This window comes from Triticum dicoccoides, chromosome 6A (assembly GCF_002162155.2).
Source record: "Triticum dicoccoides isolate Atlit2015 ecotype Zavitan chromosome 6A, WEW_v2.0, whole genome shotgun sequence".
Taxonomy (NCBI): domain Eukaryota; kingdom Viridiplantae; phylum Streptophyta; class Magnoliopsida; order Poales; family Poaceae; genus Triticum; species Triticum dicoccoides.
In genome coordinates this window covers 593,002,914-593,014,204 of record NC_041390.1, presented here as the reverse complement: position 1 = coordinate 593,014,204, position 11,291 = coordinate 593,002,914, and the positions used below count along the sequence as shown (strand labels likewise).

The 11,291-nt window shown below is 47.6% G+C and overlaps 1 protein-coding gene across 1 annotated transcript; it reads right to left on the bottom strand.

The window, feature by feature from the left end:
* Positions 1-3,255: 3,255 nt before the first annotated feature.
* Positions 3,256-6,782, bottom strand: LOC119318229. Its single transcript, XM_037592754.1, has 4 exons — positions 6,407-6,782; positions 4,960-5,057; positions 3,974-4,877; positions 3,256-3,884 (listed from the first exon to the last, which is right to left on the bottom strand). The coding sequence occupies exons 3-4, from the start codon at positions 4,465-4,467 to the stop codon at positions 3,602-3,604; spliced, it is 777 nt and encodes a 258-aa protein (XP_037448651.1). The 5' UTR covers positions 4,468-4,877; positions 4,960-5,057; positions 6,407-6,782; the 3' UTR covers positions 3,256-3,601.
* Positions 6,783-11,291: the final 4,509 nt, after the last annotated feature.

Here is an 11,291-nt window from a genome sequence, read left to right as displayed (position 1 = left end):
ATTCCCCCAATCTCCTCTTCATGGGCTAGCATGCATGATAATCCTTTGGAGCAAAGCAAAAATAAATATGGGGATAAGGGATCCCCCTGTCTTAGGCCTCTAGTGGGAAGGAACTCATCAGTCTCAATATCATTAAATCTTACTCTATTGCTTACTGAGGAGACACATTCCATGATCAGCTCCACTCACTCCACATGAAAGCCCATCTTGATCATAATCTGTTTCAGAAAACCCCATTCCACCCGGTCATAGGCTTTTAGCATGTCAAGCTTAACTGCACAGTATCCATTAGCTCCATGGGTCTTCTTTTCTATAGCATGAAAGCATTCATATGCCACTAGCACATTATTTGTTATGAGCCTGCCTGGAACAAAAGCACTTTGTGTAGGTGCTATTATGTCCGGTAAGATCTTTTTTAGTCTATTAGCCATCATCTTGGAAATGATCTTATACACCACATTACATAAGCTAATGGGTCTATATTGTGTAATTACCTCCAAGCTATCAATGTTTGTTTGATTCCACCCTTCTGGCATTTTCTTGTTATTTATTGCATCAAGTACTTCATCAGTCAGTTCTTCCCCTAAAATATGCCAGAACCTTTTGAAGAATATCGCATGCAGACCATCTGGCACAGGCGCCTTCATATTGCCAATTTGGAACAGCGCCTTCCGCACCTCTTCCCTGGAAAATGGTGAGGTGAGGAGCCTGTTCCTCTCCGTAGTGATGTGTGGTTTTACTGCCTCCATCAAATCATTATCAACATCCACTAGTTCAGAGTTAAACAGGCCGCCAAAATAATCATGATTAAGGGGGTTGAGGTTATCATTACCCTCAACCCACCCGTTTTCATTATTTTTCAGTTTCTTTATAAGGTTTCTCCTTCTCCTGGCAGATGCGAAATGGGTAAAATGTTTAGTGTTCCGACCTCCGCGGCGAAGCCATTTGGCTTGGCCTCGCTGAGCCCAGTAGACCTCCTCTTGGTCAAGCAAATTTTCAATGAGGACTGAGAGCTCTTTTTGCTTCATCTTCACTTCAACAGAAAAGGGAACATGCATTAGACTATCGAGATCTTGTTGAGCCTTTCTCAGCCGGTTACGAGGTCCTTTCAGTACTGTACGGTCCCATGCATGCAAGTCATTGTGAACAAGTTCCAGTTTCAATTTAGCCAAGGGTCCCAGGCCTTGTTGACCTGCTTTCAACCAGGTTGTTCTGACAATCTCCTCAACGGTCTCCTTAGCAAGCCACCTTGCTACGAATCTGCGTTCACGTCTTGGTGTTGCCGCCGCGACCCCTGCTAGATAGTCAGAGTCCAAGCATATGGGTCGGTGATCAGACTTCCCCATCTCCAAGTTCGTCAACCCTACCAGAGGGTGTAATTCCATCCGTGCAGCATTGGAGACGGCCCGATCCAGCCTCTCTTTTAGGCCCCCTCGGAACCATGTGAAAATGTCACCGATGTAGCCAATGTCTTCTAGAGAACAGTCGGACAAAGCATCTTGGAATGCTTGTAGTCGCGATTGATGTCGTGGGACTCCTCCCTCTTTTTCAAAGGAGAAAATGATTTCATTAACGTCTCCAAGTACGGTCCATGGTAGGGTAGATTGGGCATGCAGGTCGCGTAATAGACGAAACGTGTGCTCCTTGCAATCCCAGCTCGGTTCTCCATAGATACCAGTCATCCTCCACACCTCTCCATTTGGTTCTTCCACTGTCATGTCAATAAAATCAAGAGTGGAACCTCGGAAGTAGATCCTAACCTCCTTCTTCCAGACCAAAAGCAGTCCACCCTTTCTACCATCAACACTTGGTTCGCAGATCATCTCGCCCATGGCTAGTTTTCTCTTTAACTCTTGTGCCTTAACATCATTCAAATGCATTTCGGACAGAAAAAACGCATCCGGCCTATGTCGCCTTTGGATGTCCAGCAGTGGCTGAAGCGTCATTGTACCAAGAAGGCCCCGACAGTTCCAACTTATAATTTTCATTGTGGGCGGTAATCCTCCTCGAAGGAGGTCCAAACACCATCAGAAGGTACCAACTCCACCAAGTCAAATTGCGGCATCCCCAAAAGCGTTCACCGCATCCAACCTAGGTAGCGCTAAAGCACAATACAGCCACGACAATCTCAATAATCCATGCACGGCATGCTCCTCCGATCAAACCCGGCTGAGCAGACGATTAATCCACCACGACGACCTGAGAGGCCATAACTTCGCTGTCCAGAGAGAGACCAGAGCCGGCGCCTAGCGACGATGACCTGGGACAGCAAGTGTCGGCCCCCACGCCACCGCCAAGGAGGCGGCCGGCGGCGGACCGGCAGAAACCCTAGTCGCCTGAGTAATCGCCTCTGAGGTTCACGTACCGGTCCGGTCGCGTTTGCTAGCTAATTTGACCTCTCTGTTTGCCCACGGACACGTAATTTGTCGGTCGGCCAACCGCGATCTCTATGCAAAATTCCAAAATTCAAACAACACCAAGCACACAGATCATTTAATCATTATAGCACATAACCAATTCAACGCAAAACCAAATTGACACGACAAACAAAATTCAATAATTCATACATAGGGATACACAAATGAGCCTTTCTTGCACTCATTGATTTCCTTTTGGTTGGTAAATTGCTACTTGGCATGGTCAGCCATGGGGCTAGTGTCGACCAACATGACCCCCGACTCCTCCATGATCCTCGCGAGCCTCACTTTCTCTCTCTCTCTCTCTCACTCAATGACCTTGTATGCCTTTACCTTCTCAAGCTCCATTTCTCCCATTTATTCTCCATCTCCATCCTCTTCCTCCAAATCTTCATCCTCTTCCGCACCCTCTTTCAGTCGAACTCCATCCTCTCGTTTGCACATCCAAGAAGAGCTTGTACTCCTCCTCTTTTTTCTTCAATTTCTTCCCTTTGTTGGAAAATGTGTCCGTTGGGCGGATTTGGGGTGCGGACAAAGCTGGGAGGAAGGAGGGCGGTGGGGATTTGGACAATTTATAAGGTTTTGTGGTGGATCCGGCATGTCGAGTCAGACGTGGCGGACAGTCTTGGCGACTCAAAATCTGCCCCACTTATGGGCCAAGTTTAGGTAGGGGGACAGCACAGATACATAATCTTACTTAAAACCACACCGTCTTATGTCTAATCAGTCACATGCTTCTTTAAGGAACATCTTCAGTTTTAGGTGGTTTCTTTGGAAATCTCAAAATGACAGGCTATTTCAAATAAAGAAAGGACGATCCCTTATGCAGGCCAAGCAATTTGCAGCATGGAGAGAACAAAATGATCTTTCAAACTCTGTAGGAACAGAAGTTGGATTAGGAATATGTATCACTACTACACACCTACAGCAATACCGTATACTACAGTTACAAGTGGCCAAGTCAACTAAGAGATTGAACAGCCACTAAAGTATCTCAGACAACAGGACAAAAGAACTATGGTATCTACTCTGTATCAGGCTCTGGGCGTCACTTTTATACATGCGGGGAACAGATACTGCGTTCCCAAGGCCTGGAGCTAGTCTGTATCAGGCCCTTTGGGCGTCAATTTTATCCTTGCTTGCAACAGATATATTGCGTTAACAAGGCCTGGAACTACTCAGTATCAGGATTCAGGCCCTTTGGGCGTCACTTTTATCTTTGCAGGGAACAGATATTGCGTTCCCAAGGCTTGGAGTTCCCCCAGCGAATGCAAACTCGTCTGCATTGATACCATGACCTCAGGAAACCTCTGATATTGAGCTCTTGCAAGATCAAACCTGCAAAATGCACCCCCGTCTCGAGAAAAGCTATGTCGCATCGCATGTGATGGGCAGTTCCTGAGGAACTTCAAAGGCTCCAGTACTGGGTCTGTACCATCAGTAGTCGCCTGTGGATCGTACTTTCCACTGCAGTGCAACAATACTAGTCAGTAGTAATATACAGCACAACTTAGAAGTAATACACCTGGGAACATACACACAAGAGCTTCACTTACCAGTCGTAGTACATCAGAAGAAAGTTATTACTTCTCACAAGATTGTCCCAATTTGCTGGGCAGTCAAGACTCGTCATTACTGTGTTATACGCCTTAGGGTCAGTGCGCCTTAGAATCTCTACAGTATGATCATAGATCATAATGAAGAGAATCAGTCTGTTGATTAGAGGAACTGTAGCTGCGTGGTACTTGATCAAAAATGTGCATGCCCTGAACTTGTATCTGCGTATCAAACCAAGGAGGTGACGCAGCTCCTTGTTGATATTAGGATCCTGTCGGTAGGATGGGCTCAAATCCATGACAACCCTCTTAAGCATTTCAGCTAAACCAGTCACGCATTTGGTAACTGTTTCCGCTGTTGCTCTCACCCGATTATCTTTCAGAATCTTAGGAATGTCTTGATTTGTGACGACTGTATTGCTCTCGCTGACTGTGCTGAAGCACCAGCCTTCCTCGTAGCTATGGACAGGGGTGCGTGGAAGCTTGCTATCCATGTGCCAGAGCCATGAGTTGGTTGCGAGATCTTATGGGTTTCACCTCTAGCCTACCCCAACTTGTTTGGGACTAAAGGCTTTGTTGTTGTTTTTGTTTGTATAGATGAATGACTCTGAGGATTGCTGTCTGGGCCTCTTCAATTAGCAGTGCTTCACCAGGTGTTTGTGTATCCCCCCGAGATGGCTCAACCACGCATATATCTTTTCCAGGGGACTTGTTAGCCAGTTCTTGCATATATTCATTGAACTTTTTACATCCTCTCTCCTCCTCAAGTGCCAAGCAGTGCAGGGTCGGCTTCTTCTTCCCGCCAGCCCCCTGCTTCTTCTCCCCTCCAGCTTCCTGATTCTTCTGCCCGCCAGCCTCCTGCTTCTTCTTCCTCTTCGCTCCGGGATTACCTTTGTTTGCCATCCTGAACATATTCACAAATAAGTGGTTAAAAATGAACAACCACAAAATATGTAAAGTACTTGACTTTAAGATATTATGATTACCTGCATAAGGAACCAACAATAGGTAAGTATAATACATCTTGAAATCGCAAAATGACTTGATAATTGAAGAACGTCACTTCCCCCATTAGAGGCTCAACCTGTATTTAAGCATAACCAAATTAGAAATCACAAGAGAATGCAAAGTTGCAAGCTGCCTTGCAAGAGGTAAAACAACAGTACAAAGAAACAAAAGACACGCTGGTGAAGGAGAGAGAGGCAGCCAAAAAGGTCGCAGAGATAGCTCCAGTTATTAAAGAGGTTCCCGTTCTTCTGACTGCCACAAAATCTCTGCATTCTTGTTCTCTATTCACGAATTCACCTAATGGCAACACGTGAGCAGCAGCCGCAGGATAACTTGCGATACTCCAAGCAGTTGCAACTCATAAGAAAATACTATTACAAAGATTGGCCATGACTAGCTACCTATCTAGTATTCACAGTTACTGTCAAAGAGACAAAACCAATCAGGAACATACATGGCTACAGAACCTACTTCTAGATTATACATAATTTTGGGGGGCTATTACTCAACTATTTGACAAGGACAAGAATACCTAGTTAAGGCTCATTTGGAGATCCCTGCAGGATCCCGGCCATTCCCTGGGTGGAAAGCCCGCGAGTAAAATCAGCCCCGGGCCAGGTGGCTGGCATTTGGATGCTGGAATATACGAGGTTTTATCGGCCCGATCTCCGTGATTTCCCCGGGACAGGATCCACGTCTCACGACATCGGGACGAAATACCCTGTCTCGCTCGCTTTCGACGCCCGTCTCAAACGCTCAGGCGGCCGCCGCCTCCCTCCCCTGCAACACCATCCTCTTCTCCTCGGTCTCTGCCTGCGCCTCGTACTCATGCCTCCCGACTGCGTCATGCTCACCAACGGCGGCGGCAGACGCATCGTTAGATCTCCTCCCATTGGAGTTCTGCGTCTTGCCCACTAGATCACGCCACCAGGGAGGCTGCCGGTGGCCCCGACTGCTGCTGGTGAGGGCCGTGAAGACAGTGATGATGGCGGGGATACATGTCCAAAGAGAGCTCACTGGCAGCAAGATCAGATGGGGTATATGATGTTGCTTCAGTTCGTCACGTTCTGATTTTGCTTCAGTTTAGTATGTCCTTTCTCTGTGGGGGGGATTAGCCCCTTTGATCCAAATGACGGCGCTTTTCCAATTTTGGCGAAAGAAAATTTCAACCGGGGCATCTATTCCCTGGAAATATCGCTCCTAGCATCCATATGAGCCCTTAATGTCAAAGAACGTAATCACATCCAAGAACCTATCCACGTAAGGAATGATTGGGAAGAGGGGTCATATCGTACATAAACGATTCATCTTGAAACGAGTTTCAAGAGCAATCACAAACAGAGTTCAGAGCCAGCAACCACACAGAAATTAGATTTCTAACAGGAATTGAATACCGATCAAATCCAGATGGGATCTTGAAAATACCATGATCGTGCGGCGGGGAAAGGAATTATTTGCCCTCCCGATCTGATTGATCCTTGTTTTTCGCCGCCTCGCTGTAGAGTCCCGTCACACCAACAGCTCTGCTGCCGGCACGCCGTTCTTCACGACAAGGAGGTACGGCGACCACCGGAGAATTGCGCCGCGCCGCCGTCCAACGGCGCGCCGGCGAATTCTCGCGCAGGGGGGGAGCGACTTGCTTGTAGGGTAGCGTAGCAGGGGCCGTACCTTGCTCTGTACTTCCTCGATCTTCTGGCGCGCCCGCCTGGTTGGACTACCTGGGGTAGGGTACGGCGGCGTAGGGGTACACCGACGGATTTGGGTTGGGGAGCCGGCGGCGGCGGCTGTGGGGCTGGTTGGGTTTCGGTACAGGCCGCTTATTATTAGTTTTATTAAATATAAGCAGCTACGTTACGGCTAGTATACTTCGTTCTAGATGGGCCGTGACCGGGCCGGGCCGGCACACGTGCTGCCTTCCCTGGCCCAGGCATTGCCCTTGCTGACGCTCGCGTGTGTCAAGAAGACGAGCATTCAAATTCTCAAAAAAAAAAGACAAGCATTCAAATTCTCAAAAAAAAAATTAGACGAGCATTCGCGCAGGGCGCAATTGAATGGGCCGGCCTGGCGTCACAGCGAGCAAGCACTAAAAATCCTAAAAAACAACGTTGTATCAAGGACTATGATCCATCCCTACGATAGAGAATCGGCGTTCTTTACCCAACGATGAATTCGTCACCGCAGCTGTGTCCCCCATATGGGGAGCCCGAAGAAAAGCTATCCATGAAGACCTCCATTAGAGCCCACACTCAATCCACGGTTTTATCAATTCCTACTTGCAGGATATACAGGTGATATCACCAGAGAAAGCTACGAGGGGGACTGCTATTGTTCGCCCTACTGGATGGTTAGCACCTCATGCAAATCACTCCAAGATTAATGTGTTAGAATTAGTTGTTGTGTAGAGATAGAACTCTGTTTAAGTTGTAAACCTATTCTATCTCTTATTTTGTTTCTATCTCTCTCGATTCTTCTGTAACCGATCGATCTAGCATCGATCTAAACCTTGTAAGCCACGGCATGTAATCTATATAATGCAATGCGGCCCGAGCAAAGGGTTCTACGCTTCCCACAATAATTCACATGGTAACAGGGCATCTTCCTCAACAAGAACGCATCTAGCTACCTTCCTCCATCGAGAGTATGTCTACCACCTCCGCCGCCATGATGCCCAGCACCATGGGTGCACTTTCCACCACCTCCTCCTCCACCTTCGCCTCCTCTTCCACCACCACCACTGCATCCCTTGGCCCACCACCGCAGGAGAAGCTGACGAGGGGGGACTTTCTTCTCTGAAGGCCGTCGTGCTACCGCAGATCAAAGGAGCACAGATGGAGCATCACCTCGACGAGAAGAGCCCGGCACCACCACCCACCCTCACCATCACCAAGGACGGCAAAGAAGAGCAAATCGCCAACTTTGCAAACACCCTCTGGTATGCACAACAGCAGCAACTTCAAGGATTTTTTATGGGCTCTCTTTCCCGCGATATCCTTGCCCAGGTCGCCACGTTCCAGACGTCGGTCGAAGTTTGGCATGCAATTCACGCCATGTTTGCTGCTCAGAGTCAAGCTCAAGCTATCAACACCCGCATCGAGCTGACCAATCTTTAGAAAAGGTAACATGACCATGGCTGAGTACCTTGGCAAAATTAAAAGTCTCACAGATGAAGTTGCCTCTACTGCCGCCGCGCTCTCCGATCCAGAGATCGTCTCCAAAATTCTTGCTAGGCTGGACATGGAGTACAACCCTGTCATCTCGGCGCTCGCTGCTCAGGTGGAACCGATCACGGTTCAGGAGCTCTACAGCTAGCTCCTGAGTTTTGATGCCCGCCTCAGCCTTCTTCACGGCACCAACCTTCGCCAATCTTCTGCCAACGCTGTCTCTCGTGGTCGCGGCCGTGGGCGCGGTCACCAGGGGCAGTCCTGCACCGGTGGACGCGGGCGTGGCAACTCCGAGGGAGAAGGCGGCTATAGCAGCTCTGGCGGCGATGACGGCTACAATGCCTCCGGCAACTACACCAACAAACTAGCAGGCGACGGCTTCAACAACAACTCTGGCCGTCGCCCCTCTTCTTCGCGGGGGTGTCCTCGGTGTCAACTCTGCAAAAAGGCAGGCCATGAAGTCATGGATTGTTGGCACCGGTATGATGAAGATTTTGTCCCCGACTCCCGTCTCATTGCTGCAGCTATGCGCGAGCAAGGGGTGATGGCGTGTGGTACGTTGACTCTGGTGCAACCAACCACGTCACTGGTGAACTAGAGCAACTCGCCCTCCGGGAGACATACCTTGGCAATGATCAGATTCATACTACAAGTGGTGGAGGTATGGATATTCGACACATCGGTCAAGCTTTTATTAATTTCCCTACTCTTAAGCGTGGTCTTGTCTTAAACGATGTCCTCCATGTTCCACAAGCAGATAAAAACCTTGCATCTATGTCTCGTTTAGCCACCGATAATAATGTTTTCTTTGAAACTCACCCTCGTTACTTTTTTATAAAGGACCGGGCAACGAGGGAACTTCTTCATCACGGTAGATGCATTGGAGGGCTCTACCCCATCTCATCCGGAGTTTTCAACCACAAGCGTTGCCATGCTTATTCTGTCATCAAGCCCTCTTTGGCACGGTGGCATCAAAGATTAGGACACCCATCATCAATCATAGTCAAGCAAGTAGTTAATAAAGGCAATCTGCCATTGTCACATAGTCAATTCAGTGAGTCTATTTGTGAAGCATGTCAGTGTGCTAAGAGTCATCAACTCCCTTATCCTAGGTCAAACAGTGTGTCTCATGCTCCTTTAGAGCTTATTTTCAGTGATGTATGGGGTCATGTTAGAGATTCCTTTGGAAGAAAAAAAATACTATGTCAGTTTCATTGATGATTATAGCAAGTTTACTTGGATTTACTTGTTAAAACACAAATTTGAAGTTTTTTCTGTGTTTCAAGAATTCCAAAAACTTGTTGAAAGACATTTTAATAGGAAAATTCTAACAGTCCAAAGTGACTGGAGAGGGGAGTATGAGAAGCTCAACTCTTTCTTCCGTAGCATAGGCATTGAACATCATGTCTCTTGCCCTCATGTTCACCAGCAAAACGGCTCTGCCGAGAGAAAACATCGCCACATTGTTGAAGTTTGCCTTTCCCTTCTTGCACATGCCTACATGCCTCTCAAATATTGGGATGAAGCATTCATTGCAGCAACTTATCTTATCAATCGCCTCCCTAGTAAGGTCATTGGAAATTCTACTCCATTAGAGCGATTATATAATCAAACGCCTGATTACAATTCTCTTAAAAAATTTGGGTGTGCTTGCTACCCAAATTTACGTCCATATAATCGCCACAAGCTCGAGTTTCGATCTACCCAATGTGTTTTTCTTGGTTATAGTAATCTTCACAAAGGGTGCAAATGCTTAGAGATTTCAACTGGCCGTATCTATATCTCTCGAGATGTTGTCTTTGATGAAACTCTTTTCAGTTTGCCAAACTTCACCCAAATGCGGGAGCTCTCCTTCGTGCTGAAATAGCACTTCTTCCAGATCACGAGGGTGAATTATATCAAGCTGATCATGTGAAGAATTCCATAGAAAATTCGGATTCTAGAGATATTTGTGCATATTCAGGTCATGATTTTATGTGTGCAGAAAAAGACAGAAGAGGCGCCGGATCCCATACATATTCGGGTGGCAGCGGCGGTCGATCCGAGGCTGATCCCCATGCCAGCCTGGCTGTCTCCCTCAACGCGCGATCCGAGGACGATCACGGTCGCCCGCATGCAGCCAATCGCGCTCGGGTGGCCGACCGGCCCGACCGCGTGGAGCCCACTGGTTCAGAGGTGCTGGTGGCCGGCGGCCCTCGTGTAGCAGGGCCCGCCACTGAGCCCACCTCTCCAGGCGTGGCCGGGGGCGAATCACCGCGCGCCACCAGCCCGTGGGCCGACCTAGGAGCCGACAGCGGGGCGCCTGGCACGTCTAGGCCGCGATCCTCCTTGGATCGGGAGCCGGATCAGGAACCTGCGGTTGTCTCATCTTCAACTGATCATGCAGGATCTTCTATGGAGCAACCAACAGCGACTGTTACATCGGGATCCTCTGTGCAAATCTCGCTAGCAGCTCCCTGTCGTCATACTCGATCCTAGTCAGGTATTATCAAGGCAAAGGAATATACCGATGGCACTGTAAGGTATGACAGGACCAAACGAGCTTTTCTTAGTAGTTTTGGTGAACCAACTCATTTGCATGATGCCCTTAATCATAAAGAATGGAAGGAGGCTATGGATAGTGAATACAATGAACTCATGAAAAACAAAACTTGGCATTTAGTACCACCAAGAAAGGGAAATAATGTGATAGATTGTAAATGGGTGTACAAGATCAAGAGAAAATCTGATGGCAGTATAGATAGGTACAAGGCTAGATTAGTTGCTAAAGGGTTTAAACAAAGATTTGGTATTGATTATGAACATACCTTTAGCCCTGTTGTTAAGGCAGCTACTATTCGGCTTGTGTTGTCTATTGCTATTTCCAGAGGATGGAGTCTACGACAGCTAGACGTTCAAAACACGTTTCTTCATGGTGTTCTTGAGGAAGAAGTGTTCATGCGGAAACCACCGAGATATGAGAACCAAAGCACACCATATTATGTCTGTAAGTTGGATAAAGCTTTATATGGTTTGAAACAGGCCCCTAGAGCTTGGTACTCAAGATTGAGCATGCAGTTACAACAACTTGGGTTTACACCATCTAAAGCAGATACCTCTTTGTTCTTTTACAATAAAGGCAATATCACTAGATTTGTCCTTGTGTATGT